The following is a 22,050-nucleotide window of genomic DNA, read 5'->3' on the forward strand; positions in this document are numbered from 1 at the left end:
TTCCATAAACAAAAGTTAATTGAAAATTTTTAAATTCAAATCTAAAATTTTAAATTCAAATCTTATAACATAATATTTCATAATAACGTCTAAACCTTGAATACCGTTACATAATACTTCAAAATAAATCTATCTCATAGTTTACCTAATAATCCATAACCTGCCATGATCGATTCAGCCACCCCAAACTCCCTTTTGACTTTGTAGTAAAACACATATTCTCCACCATTATTTTATAATCAACTGAAAATAAATGAAATGATGTATAGCAATTGGAAGTTTTTAAATGTTTGGCTGGTTATAATCATCATAATCACGGTGAATCCTCTATGTCATCTAACGAATGAAACTGTTCACCTGTGTGTGTGTATCACGTTAGTGTTATTTAATCTGCATCTATTCTTGTATGGGTGCAATATCTACATGTGGAGGAGTACGAGAATCAACTACAACTTCATATTTGAATTTTGGCGAGCTACAGAATTGACATATCGAGTTGTTTTCTTGATCTGCTCGACTTTTATGACAGTAGTGCTGGGGGTATGGTGGCTCATCTAACATTACGGCTGAAGGGATTTGCCTCAAATGACATAGATTAAATTCCTACACTAACTCTGCTGGTATGTTTACAATCCTTTAAATACATTTTCTTTCTTTCAAAGATTAATTATCAGCAATTTCACATGGAACGGAGCAATAACATAGTGCTCCAATAAACCCAATGTGATATTACGTGAACTATCGGAAATCGCTATCGGCGATTCCAACACTCCAATGCTAGACTCTTTCCGTTCCGATCTGGTGATGCGATAACAATCGTGGACCTGATCACACGAACGCAGCCATGAGATAAATTTGCAAGTATAATTGTAATCAATATAGCGTATTCAATGGGGTCAATTTATTTTAATGTGTAAAGCACCCACCTATTTTAAATTGACCGCTCCTAGTCGCCATCTCCATTTACGAATTCAACAAGGTGCCCCAACCAGTAAGCACTGGAGCCCGAATTGACGTGGAAAGCAATATTGGTTCTCTGACATTCACAAGGCACCCTGTTGTATAGCACAAAATGCAGTTGATCTATATATAAGAGGAAGCATTGCATTGCAGAAGAAAAGATAAGACTAGCTGACTGCAAACCATTTTTTAAAATCATCGACTCATATGATAAGAGAGAAGATAAATACCTTCGAAACAAAAAAGACATGACTCCATCATTGAGCAGATCTAAACCTCTACAAGGATCAGACACCATATCTTGGAAGGCAGTACCACTGAGATCAAACTGTGATTGCCGAGATGATTCGTCAGCGACCACAACGGTCACTCCCGTTTCGGAACACAGAGGATTGACGGTGCATTTTACCTGGTTACATAGACAGATTAGAACAGAATTTTATGAGTTGATGGAAGATTCTATAAAGAAATCTATCTCTATCTCCAACAACTACGCATACCTAATAGCATGATCCACAACCTTTTCCTCCTTTTTTATAGATGTGGACTTGCTGAAGCCCCTCCTTCAAAAGGATCCCATAAATCGAGAGAGAAGGGATCGAAAACACTAGATCTCCTGCCAAAGAAGTGAGGAACAAGGGACATGCTTGCAACGAATATCGACTCTTAATGAAATCAAGAATTGGAAAATTTATACCGCAAATATCGGATCGTGCAACACCTGAACGTTTTCTTCTTTGTTCTGATCAAAGAAGGGATATGAAAGGAGTGGATTCTAGACCTCCATCTACCACTGTAAGGCCTTCGGGAGAAGAGTGCGACAGGCACCAGCGAGTCGTTCACGAGAGCAGGAGCGCGGGTGGGCGCACGGGCGCGCGGAGGAAATGTGCGACAGATGCGACAAATGCATGTGACAGAATGCGACGTTAAATGCGACAAAATGGAGAACACTTATGCGACTAAGTGTTGGACGTGAGCATATATATATGCGATATTAAAATATATGAAAGCCGACTTGAAAATGAAGCATGTGGGCATGCGTTAGTAGTTTTGGGGTCGGCCATGGGGCTGCACACCCCATGTAAACCTACGTAGACTTGGTATATATATATGGAGCATGGAGGCTCATAAATCATCGAATTGAATCATCACTTCTATGCATAAGGAGAGGAGTAAATCTGCGCAAGGGGAGATAGGAGATGCTCACATCTCATGCGCACTATCTAAGTGCAGATTTGGTATATTCTTGTGCCGGTTGAGGTGTAGGCAAGTGTGCCGAGGTTCGGTTTGTATGCAGATTTGTGCAGGACTTGGTAGAGAGGAAAAGTGGCTCGGGTGAGCACTTCTCTTTGTGCAAGGGTGCACATGATTGTAAAAGCAGGTTGCTTATCTTTGTAATATTTGGCTAAGTGTAGACTTGGTTTGGCAAGGCACACCTTTACATTGTAAAACTGATATTCTTAATATATTGTCGGGCAGACTCACATTACGGGGAGTTGCCCCTCCCCTTTATACTTGTTGAAATTGTTATTGTTCTCGATATAATTGCATGATGATAATGAATGAGTATGGGCTTCATTAAGTATAAAGGATAATTTCTTTTACTTAGTTGCGAAACACAAGCTAAGTATGTTAATGTGAAAGTAGGCGTAGTCCACGAATGTTAGTATTGGTGAAAAGAAAGCGTTTGGTGGCGCCGCACCTTGCTACAAGCGGTTGGAAGATTACCGCAGGTGTAGGGGCATGACAGGTGGTATCGGAGCAGGTCTGAAGACTTGGAGAAGTCTTGCAGGAAGCTGGTGTTGAAGCTGTTGAGCAAGGTTTCTCATGACAAGTACTTGCAGGTGAAGGAAACCATTTCACACGAAGTGGAACAAGGGTCGGTTCATGTTGCAGGTGACTTGGTAAAGATGTCTATCTTGCAGAAATTGGGTTTTGCAACCTTCGAAGAATTTGAAGGAAGTCTACTTGAAGAGTCAGAGGAAGTAAAACAAGGATTTGCAGAATGTGGCAAAAGGTTGTTTGAAATAAGGGATGCTCTTCGTGCCTTGGTAAAGGAGGGGATTTTTGATGAGAATAGAGAAGAAGCCCTTCAACTTGCAGAGGAAGCAGACTTGATTGAAGCAGAACTCAAGGAGATTGAGACGAGACAGAAATTAAATCAGAGGAAGTGGGATTGCCTAGCTCTTGAAGTAAGGCATCTCTTAGCCTTGAAGAGGAAGGCTGAGTCTGATGGAAAGAATGAAGATGCTTCTGTGGGGATGATGCAGATACTTGGTGCTTCTGCTACTACGGAAGTGGCCTCTAGAAGGGATCCTGAAAGGAACAAGTTGGAGTATGTTTGAATGAAGGTTAGAGGTGCTGATGTGCTCACTATGGTGGATAGTGGGGCTTCTCACAACTTCATGGGCAAAGATACTGTGAGAAGAATTGGGCTGAAGTTTGTATCGACAAAGGCACAAATGAAGACAATGAATTCTCCTCCTATTGAGATTCTTGGTATAGCTGAGAGGGTGGACACTACACTTGTTGAATGGACCGGGAAGGTGGACTTCACTATAGTGCGGATTGATGACTATGAAGTTGTATTGGGGATGGAGTTTATGAAACAATTCGATGCTATGATTGTACCACATTTGAAGAAGCTCTACATTTATGATGGAAGGGAAGATGTACCCATTGGTGTGCCAACCATTGGTGTGACAAGGCCTGATTGTAAATTAGGAGTGATGCAAATGGAGGATAAGGAGAAGGTGAACAAGCGGTTGTCTAGTGTTGAGACAAAGCTTGTGGAGCAGTCATTGGTCATCAAGAAACTTTTAGATAGCATCTTGGATTTGACAAGAAGGCTAGAGCTGGTGGAGGATGATGATGATGATGATGAGGTGTATGTGAGACCGGATGTCTAGAGGGAAGACCGGGTTGCTTATCTACAAAGGATGGAGACCGAACATCCTGATAGGTGGATCGAGTTGGTTAGTAAGGGAGAGCCTTCAGGCTCTACTCCCTCTACATCTTCTTAGATGAGTAAGAAGATGGGCTCATTGTTAGCTGCTCATGGCAGTGAGCCCTCAAGCATATGGAGCAGGTATAATGATGCATCAAGCATCATGACATGTTGCAGATGAGATGGATGGAGTTCCATGGACCTGAGCATGGACTATGGAGATAGATTCTTGATGAGTCAAGGATGTGGCAGATGTTTGAGGAACAGCTGATGATGACATGAGGATGTTCACTCTTATGGTTTGAGCGTATGGTTGGACTGATCACCCGACTAGTTCAGACATGAGGTCCGGAAGTGTACAGAGATGTGTTGGCATTATGCTGGAGTATCATGACGAAGGTTCACATGGGGACACATGATGAAGACAAGAGGTCAGCAATCATGGATCAAGAAGATATCTGATGGAGAGCATACCGTGGAGGTGCATGCCTTGGTATGGTGAGCTTGGTGGTAGTTGGTCATTGAGCCGGGACATAGTGGAGAAGAGTCTCTACATATGTTGCAAGGATGTTTGTCTTGCGAAGAGGAGTTCACATCACAGATGAGTGATGATCTTGGTGGATGGCTACCGGGATGGTATGTTGTCGAGGAAGACAACGATTTTAGGTGGAGGAGGATGTAAGGCCTTCAGGAGAAGAGTGCGACGGGCACCGGCGAGTCGTGCACGAGAGCGGGTGCACGAGCGCGCGGAGGAAATGTGTGACGGATGCGACAAATGCATGCGACGGAATGCGACGTTAAATGCGATAAAATGGAGAATACTTATGCGACTAAGTGTTGTACGTGAGCATACATATATATGCGATATTAAAATATATGAAAGCCGACTTGAAAATGAAGCATATGGGCATGCGTTAGTGGTTTTGGGGTCGGCCATGGGGCTGCACACCCCATGTAAACCCACGTAGACTTGGTATATATATGTGGAGCATGAAGGCTCATAAATCATCGAATTGAATCATCACTTCTACGCATAAGGAGAGGAGTAAATCTGCGCAAGGGGAGATAGGAGATGCGCACATCTCATGCGCACTATCTAAGTGCAGATTTGGTATATTCTTGTGCCAGTTGAGGTGTAGGCAAGTGTGTCGGGGTTCGGTTTGTATCTAGATTTGTGCAGGACTTGGTAGAGAGGAAAAGTGGCTCGGGTGAGCACTTCTCTTTGTGCAAGGGTGCACATGATTGTAAAAGCAGGTTGCTTATCTTTGTAATATTTGGCTAAGTGTAGACTTGGTTTGGCAAGGCACACTTGTACATTGTAAAACTGATATTCTTAATATATTGTCGGGCAGACTCACATTACGGGGAGTTTCCCCTCCCCTTTATACTTGTTGCAATTGTTATTTTTCTCGGTATAATTGCATGATGATAATGAATGAGTATGGGCTTCATTAAGTATAAACGATAATTGCTTTTACTTAGTTGCGAAACACAAGCTAAGTATGTTAATGTGAAAGTAGGCGTAGTCCACGAATGTTAGTATTGGTGAAAAGAAAGCGTTCGGTGGTGCCGCACCTTGCTACAAGCAGTTGGAATACTACCGCAGGTGTAGGGGCGTGACAGCCACCATTGCAAATTCTAATGGTTCAATGCTTCAACTGTCATTGTGAAAGGTGTCCTTATTATTCGAATTTATGCCTACATACCTCATTGTCGTGGTTATGGATGATTGTCGGGCATAAATGCTTCAACCGTCATTGTAATAGATGAAAACATGTCCTTATGCTCCAACCATACACACCTCATTGTCTTGGTTATTGATGGTTTTCGGGCACAAATGCTTCAACCGTCATTGTAATGCATGAAACCTGTCCTTATTACTCCAAGTTATGCCTACATACCTCATTGTCATGGTTATGGATGATTATTGGGCATAAATCCTTCAACCGTCATTGTAATGGATCAAAACATGACCTTATGCTTCAACCATTCATACGTTTCAGAATGCAAAAAGACCACTTTCAAAGGCACTGTGAAAGATGGGTGTTCGACACTAATTTTTTTATTTCATTTTTTCTTAATCCTACATACGTGGTTATCAACAAGAGACACAGTAAATTTTTAATCATGCTTTGTAGAAAAACTAATTTAAGTATGGTTTAAATATGTATTCTAGACATGCAAAAAAGTTACTGTTGCGAATTTCATTCATTGATATAGTGACGACTACAAAAATATATTGGCATTTTTCAATTCATGCCATCCGATCAAAAAGATTAATTGAGAAAATGATTAACTTGCAAATTCTGATAGGCGCACTCCTATGGTGTAAAAGTAAAAAAAGGACTATAGTGGGCATTGCAAAAGTGGTTATACAAAAATACCACTGGGTCGAGAATCGTACCCGATATTGGAACCTAACTATGTGCCTTCCCTCATCTAAAAACCAAAACATAAATGTTACATCCAAATTATAAAAACAAAAAGACCATTTCAAAATGATTTCATTAATAAAGCACATTTCGATTTTTTCTAGTCATTTCACGTCCTTGACTAAATGAAAAGGGAAAGACAACATTTAGCGTAAAATATAAGTTCACATGAACATGAGAGTCAAGGTAAACATGAAGTCTTAATCGTGGTCATCGTAGAAAAACTATACTCTGGCCACGAATCATGCCACAAATAAGGGAAGGGAAAACCCCATGAGGTTACAAATTGGACGTTTTGAGTTTATATTTGTTACAAAATTAGAGACAACTTTTGCAAAAGATTAATAAAAGAGGTAGGACAAATTTCAACAACATAGTGGTCGAAAAGTCCATTTATACAAGTAATGGAAAAAAAAACACAAACAATAGAATTACAAGAAAATGAAAGCCGAGTGATCTAATTCCATATAGGTAGCCAACACACGTTAAATTGAAGTTCAAATCCTTTACAAATAATAATAATCTGGACAACAATAAAGGTGATTCAGATAGGGTAGGGTAGGTAGGGACTTGAATGGAGGACCTTATGTATGACTAGAGTGATTGGACAAAGGATCTCCTCCAATTGCACTTGGTGTAATAAGTTCACCAGATCTTTTCTCCCATCTTCAGAGTCGAGTCTGACCCCTTTAGCATCTATTCCTTCGCTACAATAAGAAAAAAAGAAATATGTTAGCTAGTCGAAACAAGATAAATAACTATTTTGTAAGGATTAATTCCCATTCCTTCGCTACAATAAGAAAAAAAAAATATGTTAGCTAGTCGAAACAAGATAGGTAACTATTTTGTAAGGATTAATTCCCAAAGAAATTGTGCAATTACTCACGTGACGATCTAGCCTTTATACCAAACATGGATCTCTAATTGAGATAGAGCATGTATTCCAATTCATATAAGGAATTATGTGAATACTTGTGTGAAATGATCGTAAGAATTTGGTATGGAGAATCGTAAATGTAACGCAAGAATAAAAGACACGGAGAGTAGAATGCCAACATAACCAAATAGAAGTACTATTGGCGACAATGTGTACCCTTAGTGGAGGGGTCATTTTTAAATCGATTAGAAATTCCCTGAATATTCAAGAATTTGACGAACATGAGTACCGTCAATTTTCGAAGAATCTTCAATATTCTTGAATATTGAAAATATTCGAAGAATCTTCAATATTCTTAATATTCGAGGAATTTTCAATCGACTTAAGCTCACCGAGTGGAGGGGGAGGTTGAATAAACTTCATAAGCAGAATGTTCAATGATATCTTTGTAGGTAAAATGAAATTAACATGCCAAGGGACATAGCGCAGTGCCTTGGTCGCATGAAGTAGAGGAGAAATTGAAATGGGTATTCAGCCAAGGTTATGTGTCTTGAGTAACACTAATTAATTTTCGCCGTTGGATCTAGACCTAAAATCCAAGTCATTGATGGGACAAACGTTTCAATTCATGTAAAAGTGACGTGAAGGAGTATATCGTGGCAATAATGGTATCGTAAGAATAATTGGATATTAAGGCTTCATATGACGCATACTCCAAATATGGGATGAAATCGTACTAACACCACTTTTATTCACCCTCTAAACCAAGTCACGTGTATGGAGAAATAAAAATATTATCTAACAGACACGAGAAAAATAATGTTTAGTGTTATAAATTGAAAAATGTAGTTAATAATTAGATTATATATATATATATATATATATATATATATATGGGTGAAAATATAAAGTTGGGTTATATTTTTTGTGTTTTTATTAAAAAAAAAAAATTAAAGGTTTTTCATCTTTCAACAAGCCAGTTTTTCTATTTAGAATTTCATTTTATATTAAAAAGAAAAAATTTCAGAAATTTTATTAGCTTTCTATTGTTTATTTTTTAGAATTTTTTTATTCACATTTGATATGTAAACTTAGCAATGGTTTGACTGTGTTTTCTTTAAAAATCAAGGGATTCATAAAAAGGCATATGTTTTGCAACCAATGTATTCTTTGTTAATCTTAAATTTTTGAAAAAAATATGTGTTGCAACATCCTAGACAGACTCTACTTCAATATAGATATATTTATGAAACCAACAAATGCACATCATAATTACTTGAATTTTTTGAATTGAACCAATATGAAAAAATTGTAAATTTTAAAGATATTTTACATAGTACTATGTTTCTCAACATAGTAGTTAAAAACTAAAAATCTAAAAACTACTCATTAAAGAAGATGGGCCAATGTAATGCACCATAATTTTTCCATATTTTTTCAAAATGTATTTTGGAAGATAATTTATTTATTTATTTATTTAATTTTTTCACTGAATCATAATGACCTTTATAAATTGTTTGCACACATTTTACTACAAAATTAGTTAAAAATAACAAATATCTAGCAAAGTAGATTCAATTCTATAAATGTTAGTATTGTTTTCGAAAGTAAATTCACCATATTTAATGGAATTTAACCATTGTAAATTTGGAGAAAGGTGAACAAAGCCATGTTCTTGCAAAGTTGCATATTTTCAGCGCAAAAAAAACATATCAACTGAATTACTATTTTCCATGAACGAATGTCAAAATAAATGGAATAAGTTTTTCGGCCGAACATTTTAAACATTTCAGACGAAAATCCTAACCATATTTTCCATCAACCATGAAATTGAAATGGTGCAACCCTTTGATATAACTGTTACAGATGAACACTATAAATAAACTCGACATAAATGTTATTTTCATACTCACATTCTTGATGTGCAACTTTTGAATTCCTGATTCTTTGAATCTGATTTTTTGACAAAGAAACTTTTGCTCTGGATTTTTAAAGTGAGTGTTTTAGGCATAATTCTGAAAGTAAGTTTTTTGGGCTCAATATTGAAATTGATTTTTTAGGCTGAATTTAGAAAGTGAATTTTTTTCACTCCATTTTGAAATTGAGTTTTTTCAGCTAGATTTTGAAAGTGTTTTTTTGTGATTGATTTTAATAATATACGTAGATTGAATTATCGTGGGAAATAAAAGAAATTGCAAGAAATTGCAAGATACAATATAATCAAATTAGAGACATTGAGGCTAGCTGAGAATACTCAAGAAACTAATACTAAAGAACAAAGGAATAACACTTAAATATTTAAAGGGAAAACCAATCTCAACAAGAAGTTGAACTAGGTATGTAAATGTAAATATTAGAAATGATATTTAAAATTTAATAGTGTATTATGGAATTTAATTTTTATTTGATGAATTAATTTGAAAAATATTTTGCAATGTAAACAAAGAGAGGTATTCTTCATAAAATTGATGATAAGATTGAAAATCTTGAAAGACAAAGTGAAAAGGAAATGAACCAAAGATTGATGATATTATTGAAGATGTTGAAACAAATTTAAGTGAAATTGGGTTTCACATTTTTTTCATGAAGGCCAATAAGGGTTGCTCTAAAATTTAGTTGAAACCCTGTCTGATGTGAGGTCTTTCCATCCATATAAAAATACGACTGGTTATTGCCTATGAATTCACCAACTTTGGAAAATTTGAAGTCAATTAATCTCGTTCTCACAATGGTATGTCTGCATCATGTTTTACAGGGTTTACAGTTTTACATTTGGTTTTATATGCCCACCTAATAAAACGACTCTGATAGTCTCATTTTATAACTCAAATTTGTGAGTAACAGATCGTCACCCTTTTATGCACTAATAGAGTTCTAAATATAGTATGTATGGTTTTATGGAAAATCGTCAACCCTAGAGGTAAGTTTGGGTTTACTTTGATATTCTTCTTTCCTTGGTCGTCTCACTCTCCCAGCTCAGTATTATTCATAAATGATTTAATTCCTTAGGCACACAGTGGGCACAACATAGTGGAGTGGAGTTTGAATCCTAGGTCTATGTTACTGGGTAATGTTGCTTACCCTATGTTCATTTTTCCTAACCGACTTCAAATGAGAAGGGAATTTTCGTTTGTTAATATACATATATATATATATATATATATATATATATATATATATATATTTCAGTTAGCTTTAGTTCCTCTGGTAAAATAATTTGTTGGAATTTTTTTTCTAGAAGTAGGGTTTCAACCGCAACATTTCAATTACTTTTTCCCTGGCTATTCCTATATAGGAGATCCCTAGGATTTTGGTTTTCTTAAGGAATGTCAACCAATACGCACAGGTGGGGTTTTATACTTTTGTCTATTTCCTTTACAACTCTTTAGCAATTTTATTCTTAGTGTGCTTAGGAAACCCTAGCTATATCACTTAATTACCTTGTAGGAAATTTCAGAGAGCTAGAAATCCTTTTTGGAATTTGGTGAAGTGTAAGGTGGGGAAATTTTCACACTCTCCAATTATATATTACAGGTTGATGCACCTTTCTTTACTATTTCTTGTAGGAAATTTCAGAGAGCTAGAAATCCTTTTGGGAATTTGGTGAAGTGTAAGGTGGGGAAATTTTCACACTTGGACTCCAATTATATTACAGGTCGATGCACCTTTCTTTACTATTTTGGTGACCTCACAGAACAAGGAAGGGTAATGTTTTGCAATGATATTTTTTTTGTAATGCATGTTCTATAATGATATTTACTTTTGTATTGCCTCAATTTTTATTATTTTTTCTTATCTTCTCATGTTTACCTGTAAGGAGTTGTAGAATCCCCAACCAACAACTTTCATAGGTAGACATTTTCTATTTTCCATGAATCAATACCTTTCTTCTCTACATTTCTCTCCCCTGATTTGTAATCTAATTTCTTCGTTTCTATTTTGTGGCACTCATAGCAGATACACACCATAAAATATAACTTGTATCATGCATGAGTTTATGCTCCTTTTTCCAAACTGCCTCAAGGTCTGAATGCAAGTTTTCACTTCCAGGATGGGAATTGTTGTTCCACCTCTCTACTTTGTGGATCGTAATTTATGTCTGTGGTTTCATAATGAAAATTTCTATTAATTTTTCCACTATTAGGGCGTGAAGTACTATACATGGGTTCATATACATAAGACAATAATGGCTTACTAGTTCAGTTATTTTTTAAATATTTGTATGGTATGTTTGATCTTTAAAAGAACATTTGGTTCTGTAATAATTATGAAACTTGGTCGAAATTGGCTTGTAACCGATATTTGTGTTTTTCATTTGGAATGAAATGATTTAAAAGCTATTAGATTTTTCTTATATTGTGCATTTTCTTTTTCTCATATAATGTCTAGTGATATACTATATCGTGAGTTGGATTGTCTTTTCCAATTGTCATTTTAATGGCATTCTAAATAGGAGTGGTTGTTGTGAATTATTCCAATTGTATTGGCCTATACTATATTCTTGGTTGGGTGCACTCCTAGGTATCTCTAAATCTCGAAACTAACTTTCTCTTAGTCTATTATCATACTTTTGTTTGCATTATATTATTAGGTTGTAGTAACAACAAATTCTTAGTCCTTTACATATTTTTTTTTTGTTTTTTTCTATTTTCTTGCAACATATTAATGCCTCCTATCAAAAATGGTTGGAGGTCCTAGCTTTCCTATGGAGTTATAATTTCTAGCATTCATTCTACTTAGTACTTATCATTTAATTATTCCCTGCATGCTTATAAGGTTTGGTAAGATCCTTTTATAATAATAGCTTGTATTACCTCCCATCCATGAATTCTTTTTGCATAAATATTTCAACTCGTAACTCATAGTCTCTCCATGATGGAATATATGTGGAACTGTCAGGTATTGATTTATATAGTTTGAAATATAGTTGAGATATGTTCTGCATAACTTATTTTTATACCTTTACACTTCATTAATAACTCCTCGGCATTTTTTTTGGAAATTGGTTAAACACTCCATTTCATGATAAGGGAAGAAAAACAAAATCTCAAACTACTCAATTGTTTTACTGCTAAGAAAGTCACTTATAATTTTTCTTTATAGTTAATAATTCCTACAATTACAATTCGGTTATGTTTTATTTCAACCCATACTCACATCAAAAGGAATAAATCTCACATGCATGTGTGATATATTCTTGTTCCAATTATGACATGGGTGTGTATACCATACCCATCCACAAAGTTGACTATATACGCACAAAGTAATCCTTATACAAATCACGCATATAAAATTATTATTTCATGTTATTTTATTTCTAATTCCTATGAGAAATATATATTATCGAACTCATATACTTGCATGCGCAGAGATATACATACACAAAGAGTGATCTACATCATCTATTTTTCCATGCATATTTCATGAAAATTTCATACGTTCATCAATAATAATTTAGGAAATATACACGTACTAAGAATGGATAATTGAACCAAAAACCAATGTATATGATATGCATTTCATCAATTAATCTACATCCACCTTTCAATAACGACAATAAGAAATAAACATATTAAACATCAATACAAGAATATAACCAAAGATCTATCCACAATTGTTTCTTGGAAATTAATTAGGACCTTAACACTTTCCTCCCAAACCATGAACTACCTCTTCTAGTCCCCCCTGAGCTAAGACTTCCTTTGTCATCAATATCAACCCCCTCCTTGATTCCTAGGTGGTTTCCTTTATAGATTTATTCCCAACAGATTTTGGTAGCGTCCTACTTTAAGACCTTCTAGCCTTTTGCCTAGGCCTTTTTGTTTTAGCTTGTTTGAGAAAGATTATTTTATTTTTCTTTAAAGCACACCTTTCTCTCCTATACTTCTTTGTTCCACCCCACTTAGTATTTATTTCCAACTAAGAGATTAACATAATTTTTCCCTCCTATTATGTTAATTATTATTATTATTATTATTATTATTTTCTCTTTGTGATTTTTATGAGACTTCTTAGGGAAGGTTCATCATGTGGAATTGATCAGAAACTACTTTTTCTAAGAAGGAAAGAAGTATTATAAACTCTAATTCTTTTTCCAGAATATTTCCAAGCAATTTATTTATCAACTCAAATAGAAATAAAATAATCATATCATCATATAAGTCTCACGTTGGCTTCCATCACCATTAAATCCAATAATAGTTCACTGTATAATAATATTAAATGTTTAAAAGGAAGAGGCATGGGGTCTTACATTTTCCCCATCTTTTAATAAACACCATCCTCAATGTTTCCTTAATTCCAACTTTTCTTAAGATGGTACGGAAATGTCTCCCACATTTCTTCTTTGATTTGTCCAATAATCTATCTTGCACTAAAGTTGTTTGCTCTTCACTTTATTCAAAGCGATGTCCCAGCACCAAAGTAAAACATATTTTTATCTTCATTTTATTCTCATTCCCTAGCATTTTTTCATACATGTTAAATAATTTCTTTCTATTTTCCTTCTTGCATCCCACAAGCATCCTCAACCTACACCCAAAAAAGCTACCCTCATGCACTCAACAAGGTTAGGAACATTAGTATAGCATCACGATGATACGATATGTCCTTTGGTAGATTTATTCATAGTTGTGCCAGTGATACGGATGCCACTTAATGTGAAATCCAAAATATGAAATTTCAAGTGAAATTCAAAATATGGGATTCCCAAGTTCCTTTCATATCACTTACACAAAGGCATTAAAAATTTAGAGAGTCCTTATAGCATTCTATTTTATATTGTTATCTATTCTACTCCTAAGTTGTCATGTACCTAATATCTTAATCTTGACCAAGCATAATTTTTTTTTTTTCCTATTTGCCGCTTAAAAATCTATATAACCAACATAACCATAGTTATGGGGTTTCATTCAATTTCCTATGTCAAGTTCCTTTATATGATACCTTATTTTTCTATCCATATAGATTTAATTATTTTTACTTCCTCTATTATGATACCTTTCTCCTAGGGTATCCTAGAAAATATCATTTAGCTAATTTTGTCATAGTAATAATTATACCCCATTCTTTGGTTAATATGTGACTTTGTTTTATAGTAGGTCATGAGTTCTGCATAGGGTTTAATAACATTAGATGTGTATGTTTCGAATGTGTTATATAACCATATGGATTATACGGATAACGGTTATCAATTTAATTTACTCTCCTAACAATTTGATGTATCCAACCACCATTGTGGTACCTCACCAGTTGACTCCACCTCCTCGTATTTGGAATCTAAGTAATTCTTTCCCACCTATCCTCCATCCATATGAAATTCACGTTGCTTGGCAGAGCTTTTCTATCTGACGGTGCATATGGAGCTTTGGCTTTGACAGTTGCAATTAACCTCACCCAATCCTAACAGCAACCAATCACATAACATGTTCGTCATCTGCCCTTTTTGCCATTTGCTTGATTTTTCATTTGAATTGTCAAGTTCATCATGCTCCGGGTGGAGGATTTCACAGGAATTCGACACCTGGGACATCACCGTGTGTCTTGAATACAAGGTATGGTTCCCCTGGCTATTCCTTTGGCAGAGATTTTTTTATTTTATGTTTGAATGTTCTTTCGTTACGTTTCCTTGCAATGGGGTTCTTTGGTTTATCATTAAACTGTGTTTTCTCATCACTCATGCCAGTGATTTAGTTATTAATTTTGTTGAACGTATCTGGGCTTCCCTGTTTAACTTTTTTGTTTTTTTACTATGTTTCCTTTTGCTTCTAGCGTGGAAACTGCCCGACATATTTGGGCCACCAGGGTCATCAATGTGAGTCCTCGATTGTCGGATCACCAAATAGGATTATGACTTTGTTTATCTATCTCGCTAGCTATTCCCTTCTTAACTCTTACTGATGTGTAAAAGAGGTGATTTTGGTTCTTTATCTTGTTTAGAACGACTAAATGTTGAATTTGTTAAGGGTTCTAGTGTTAATTTCTTTCCTAGACAATTTTCTTCCATTATTACTGAGTTTGGCGGATAGAGGAAACGTCGATTAATTTGCTTTACTAGCTCAACCTCTGCACCCTCAGTTTTATTTATGGGTGAAATATTTCACCAGGAATTTTAAATAAGTTTCGATAAACTTTCCTGCGTTTATCTTTGGCTTTAGCATGCTTCCTTCGCAGCTCTCTCCAGTCTCTATTTTGTAAGGTCTCCCCGTTATAGAGGTTTTTTATTGCACTCAATAATTTTTGTAGTTTTCTTTGTCAAGTCATGCTTCAATTAACAATTCACTACTCTCCAGCGCTACTCGATTTGGGAAATCCGAGCTGAATAGAAAGCATCCTTTCACAAATGTAGAAATGGTTAGCCTCCCTTCCTTGTTTGATCTTCCACAGTAACGCTTAGTGCATCTTCCCTTTTTTTCTTACAATGAATCCTTTTTTTCTTACAATGAATTCATGGGTTGTTATTGTGTTCTTTTCTCCAGATTTCCTTCAATTAAGGTAACCTTGGATATAAGGATTTTGATTTTCTTGTCCTAAATTTTACGTTCCCGTTAAATGCTAGAGGGTTTCTGCCCCACTCACGACCCTCATTCATTCATGTCTATATTTCCATGGCTGCATAGCTTAATCTTCTGGTTCGAGCTCGCTTTATCTTCTAACTTCTATTCTAAGAGAAAAGCTTCTACAACCTTCATCTTGGATGGATTCCCAATTCTGGGTTCAACTATTTTATCAAACACAGGGTGGGTGTCATTCTACCCCTTTCCCGGAGCTCGTTCCGGCCACTCAGGGCATGGTTAATTTGTCTCTATAGTTTCTAGTTTACTTTTTACGAATATGCTGGGCTGGACTGGTTTTCCATTGAATGGGTACGTCTATGAATGATTGAAGGGTACCACTAATTATTGTATAATCATTTTGTCTAAGTGTCTTTTGTTTGATTTAGTTCTCTTGAATTAGTGAAGGTTGTGTAAATATAGAAGGACACTATATGTAACCACTATTTACTTTGGGGTGTATGTACAAATTGGCATGGAAACCTGACGTTTTTGTTAAATCTACAGTATCTCGTTCTATTATAATAGGATGGTGAATATTCATGTTCGATTATGATTAGTGTGTCAATTCCTATCGTTTCTTCTATGTACGATGCTCAATTTCTATTGCTTATTATGTGTACAGTTCTGAAATATTCACGCTATGCTTATGTTTTATATTGGTTGTTTTTGTACTTAATGGACTTTCTATGATGGTATAATAGAAATAATAGGATTGGGTCTTTTTTAACATAAAGTATAAATGCATACTTTTCTGTTTCTATTATTAAATGGTTATGTTTAAGTAATTGACGTATACAATGCATACATGAGCTCTAGTTTTCCTTCTTTAAGAATTTATGAATCATTAATTGGCGAATCATAGTAACGCGATAATGTGCAGGGGAATCTTCCAAACACACACTTCTATTCTTTTTTATTTTAAATACTTTACTTGCTTCTAGTTTATCCTTCTAAACCCTGCATCGAAATCTTGTGATAGTAATAGACTTGTATATATACGTATATAATTCTTTATGTACACTAATTTGATTTTGTCTTTGTAATCCCTAATTTTCGTTCAACCTATAGGCTTAGATTTCTTTACCGCCTTCAAATCCTCTGCATATAATCAAATATCTAGTTATATAAATTATATTTAACCCTCGACACTATATTCATTCAAGGGTTTTGTGTCCTACACACTTTAGATAATACCCTAACTGCTTTTCTTTTCACATAAAAACTCCATTCCGTAATTAGCAGAACAGGGTTCCTTCATCTATTGTTACTTACATCAATGGTTAGCTCGAAATATAAAATAAACAATCATTTTATTTTTATCGTAAAAATAAGCTAATGACATAGACAAGATTGTTCTACCGTAATTTTGCTACTAATTTCTTTTGACTAGAGTAATTCAACTTTACTCCTTCGTATCAAGAATCTTCCTTTTTTCCCTATGTATTCTCTAGGAATAATCAAACACACTCTAATAGAGGTTAAACCATGCCATAACCATATTATAATATATTTCACTAGCCGCTGTAGGAAACCATTCAACAATTTTCATAAGAACTATTGTACAAAAGAATTATCCTTAAGCTTATTCATTCAACATAATTCGCTTTCTATAATACATCATAATTCTAACATAACTCTGAATTAATTAATACTAGTAGAGATTGAAACAGTAGAATAAAATATTCCTACCACTTACAAAAATCAAAGATATTACAGTAAACAGTCACACACAAATATTTCCAAACCAATGACATTGTAGTAGGCCTCACTTAGGGAATCTACTCGCTACCCAACCTCGAACTGCACCTCGAGTTCCCCTAAGCTGAGTATGCTTGTGGAAAGAATCAACAACCTCTATTGGTTTCTCCTCTTAGGTATTTCATATCTTCATCCATACTGGATGTTTCTATTAGCGACGTCTTACTTTTGTGGTTTTCCACAACCACTAGCCTAGGCTTTGTTTCTTAAAAGCTTGCCTTTCTCTCTCGTGAAGCTTTAATATTTTCCAAACTTGGCGTCTTTCTCTAGCCAATTGATTTAATGGATTTTTCTCCCTCCATTAAATATTATCTAAATATTATTGAAAACTTTCCATGGAAGAATTATTTCAAAAAGCATCTCAATTATAAATGAGTTATTCCCCAAGTGTTGGTTTGTTGGGGCCTGACCCAGGTTCAAAGGTGAATTAGCCAAACAAATCTCGGTACTACTGGCCCTTTTGGCAACCGTCTGCGGAGTGTAGACTAAGGTCTCACCCAAAGTAGTATGGGAGGGTGCTAGAACCAGGTTTCCACACCCTGGGGATGTCTAATGGGTTCCAAGTGTTCAGTGGTTTTGACCCTCCGCGCACGTCGCTACACGCACCTATCAGTACCTTGCAGTCTGTGATGATGTCTTTGGGCAGCCCCACTCGGGGGCCGGACAATGTTATTACCCAAATCCTTATTAGTAACCCGATATTAGTTGATTAACTTAGCTTATCTGTATGCTTTTAGTTATACTTAGCAATATTCACCATTCATACAAATGTGCGTAGTAAATAAATAGTACAATTGCAAATGATATCAATCATGTAATAACACAACAACAGATATGCGAAATTCATATAAAACTTCTCTTTATTATTCTTCCTCCCTAGTTACAAACTAGACTTCGCCCTATGCACTTAGCAGCAGGGGTCCGCGCACTTAGCTACAGAGTGTACTAGGCCTCTGCGCACTTAGCTGTAGAGCCTCTTCCTACTACTACAACCCAAGACACACTTAGACACTTGCCCTATACTTTTATCTCATACTTCACTCTAACTTCCTTACTTCTAACTATCTTTTACACTTAGAGCTTCACTCAATTTATACAATCCCATGGTCTGCGAACCATGGGTAGGCCAACATTACATTCAAACTTAGGGCGGACAACCCTATGACTCTAACATACATTCTGTGCCAGCAATTCGTGGGGTTTTACAATAATATTATTCAAAACTTGGGCTTTGAGCCCTAAAACATGTTGTGGGGGGATTACATGCCCAATAGGCCCCCAACACAAACATCATGACTCACCCTTGAGTCACTCTATTGGCGCAGTGATCTTGGTGCAGAGTCACTCCAGCTGGTCTCGAATGGTCTTGATGCCTGCAACACACTGAGCTGCTGCTTGCTAAACCTGCTGCAATATCTCTTCTAAGACCTCTATTCTTGGTGTGCTACCCTGCATCTGTGCATGCATCCCCTGAATCTGCGTGAGCTTCCCTTCAATATCTATCGTGATTGTGAAGGCTTCGTCAATCCATGGTTGGACGCAGACTTTGAGAATTGCTTCCTTATGGCACGCCACGTCCACCTGCTCCTTTAACACCTTGGCTTGCTGCATCCTTGTAAGCCACTAAGTGAGGACTATTGTCTACGTAGTCCCTCTAATGTTGTTGTACTAATGCTGGAGTTCGCATGCCTCTGTCTCCAGCTGTTGGGTATTGGGATCCTCCTACAAAGTCGTGAGGACTTCCAGTTCCTGTTCCAACATATTCGTACATTTGCACACTGTACCTGCCATATCTTCCAACCCTACTGCAATAGCGCTGGTGTGTTGTTCTTTGATTTTCGGGGGAGTGGAAGGTTGCACCTTCAACTGCAGCTTGGCAATCTGTTGATTTAGCCCCAGCTGTACCCTTGTCATTTCTTCTCTCTTATCGTGGACTTCACTTACCACACTGTGGATCTGCACTTCTACTGGTAGATATACTGGGATGGCTAGCTCCGGGATGCATTGGCAAGCGTCATCTACTGTGTGCACCAAATGTTGATTCTGTGACACCAACTCGTCACACTGCAAGCTGAGCTGTTCTATGTTAACTTTCTGCTCACTGAGAACCTAGATCGCCTAACTCTCCCTGGCCCGCAGCTCTGTGGTTATCCCATCCTATAACTGATATAGCGTTTCTTGAGGAAGGGTAGCCAATTTAAGGCCAAGATCTTCCATCATGCTAAGTGTCATCCGATCCATCATATTTGATGATACTAACGCTCCCTCTGGAAACTCTATTGCTTTGGCCATCCTTGCACGGAACATCTGCTCTGCTGCTGAAGTGCCTGCTACAACGTGCGTTGACAAGGTGCCTTCCTAAGGGGGCGCACCTGTAACTCCTACAGTTGCGACTTGAGGGCCCCCAACATAGTCTAGTGCTCCTACATAAAATCTTGAAGTGCTTCACTAGTGACATCACAGACTGTCTCGCCAATGCCATGGAGATCATCTTCGATTAAGGTGATCGGGTTAATGGCCAACTTCGAGGCTTGGACCTTCTTCCGTGGGCTCGATCTCTCTGCAATGCATGGCCGTTTGAGCTGTGTGGACAAGGTCACTAGGTCTGCGCTCCATTGTGTTATTTCTTTATCCTCTGCCTCCTTCCCTAAGGACGTTGCTTGGCCTTCATCTGCCTGTACCATTGCTGCCTCTGCTGTCTACGTTGTTGTTTCTACTTCTGCGACCTTCTTCTACTCTACAACTTTCTCTGCCACTTCGCACACTGCCCTTACCTCAGCTGCTACTTTTTCGTTCGGCCTTCTCTCGGCCAGTTGGGTGACGCGCAGCTTTCAATCATCCCTCTTTTTTTGTGCTACCGCTTTCTCCAATTCTGCCAAATCTGGGGCATGCCATCGGGAGGCCATGTCCCTAATACAGTAAATATCGCATCCTTAATGGCTACAAATGGTAGCTTCATCCACTACTTTATTGGATCCTTCTGCACCCTGATATAGATGTTGTGCATATTAGTTTTGAAGTTTGCAAAACTCTCTAGACTATTGTGCACCATAGGTGAAAGGCACGACCTCTTGTTGATCCACATCTAGATGCTCATCTCTATGCGCACCCAGAAAATTTTTGTGTCACGAATCTATTTTGCATCCTTGGTGGCCTAGAATGAAGTGTACTTTGCAGCCTATGGTATCTCTCTTTTAATATTTGGAAACTGACTATCCACTGATAGTTCTCCCGCTACCAGCAAGATGGATAAGAGAAACCACACGTAGTGGAAGGTCTTACCCTTGGGCTTTGCGACAGTTTATCAAAAACTCCTCGCAGAGGAATTTGGCCCATTTCAACTAGACCCCTCCACGCACTGCTCGTCTAGCGCAACCATTGGCTCCGGTACCTCATTGGTGCGACACTTCCTCATCACTTTTCCAGCCAAGAGTTGGGTCGCTACACGCACTCCTTTTTCCTTGATGCCTGAGATGATGTAGCCCCTCCTCTTCTTCTCCAGCTTATATTTTGCCTTCATGGCTTCTACAAGGATCAAATCGCTACCTTTCCCAGCTATAGTTGTAGGGTCCTTTCCTTTATAGGGGAGCCAAGAAATCTTGTGAATGAGGTCTATCATGATGGGAATAGGCTCCTCCAGCCATAGGTACCCATCATGAACCAGGCAGAGCAACTGCCTGATGAAAAAATGGTGATGGGTGCACAGCGGAAATGTGGCATCCATAACAAGTGCAATAACCCAGACTTTTCCACACCGCATAGCCATTTTCGCGGCTCTAGCTTATCACTGCCCCCTCGGTGTTCTGCTTCATTAAATTTTGGTCTCTCGGTGCAGGAACTTCTCGCTATGAGCGAGGTCCTAGTATTCAAATTTCATGGTTGGTAAGTGGCCTAGGTGCGTACCCTCAAAAACAATGCCGTCGGGGAGGAGCAGGGTCTAGAGCGAGCTTTTCATTTCATCCAGGATCTTCGGCACTTTGGTTTTCCCTTTCCGCGGAGGGACATATGCTGGTAGTTTTGTTAAAGAGTGCAACGGTTGGATATCCTCCTCCACTTCTTCTTCTTCTTCCACTATGACGATAAAGGCCTGTATGTCTTCTTCTTCCTCATCTGTTGTTATGGTGACTTCTTTCCCCTTCTCTTCCATGGATAGTTTGTTGTGCCGCGGATTCATTAGGGACATGCGTACTAGACCCATTACCTGCTTGTCTTTCTTGGGCCATGGTGTTCCTGGTGATTTGGGGATTTACGTTATCACCGCGGCGCCTTCTAGGACATCGCCCATCATTTGGGTCTATGCGGCCTCATTGGCGGGTACCTCTTCAATTCCTAACCCATGTTTAGTGGTCGTCATCATCTTTAGACTATCTTTTGTCTCTCACGAACTTAGGAGCTCAATTATCGCTCGGCTCTCAACACTCTATGCTCTGCTCAAACGTTTAATTCTCAAATGAACAAGTGTTGTTCGCTGGCTAGCCCTGTGAGTTTTATAGCACCTTTTGAGTTTGAATTCAACTGTTC

General features: G+C 37.4%; 1 protein-coding gene across 1 annotated transcript; it reads right to left on the minus strand.

The window, feature by feature from the left end:
• Window positions 1-656: 656 nt before the first annotated feature.
• On the minus strand, window positions 657-19,443 carry LOC149206922 (expansin-B16-like). Its single transcript, XM_089397846.1, has 5 exons — window positions 19,314-19,443; window positions 19,199-19,278; window positions 1,191-1,369; window positions 968-1,055; window positions 657-824 (listed from the first exon to the last, which is right to left on the minus strand). The coding sequence occupies exons 1-5, from the start codon at window positions 19,441-19,443 to the stop codon at window positions 657-659; spliced, it is 645 nt and encodes a 214-aa protein (XP_089253972.1).
• Between the last annotated feature and the right edge of the window lie 2,607 nt (window positions 19,444-22,050).

This window comes from Pinus tabuliformis, chromosome 1_2, assembly GCF_031772625.1.
Source record: "Pinus tabuliformis cultivar Carrire ecotype Pingquan chromosome 1_2, CPIR1, whole genome shotgun sequence".
NCBI classification, from domain to species: Eukaryota; Viridiplantae; Streptophyta; class Pinopsida; order Pinales; family Pinaceae; genus Pinus; species Pinus tabuliformis.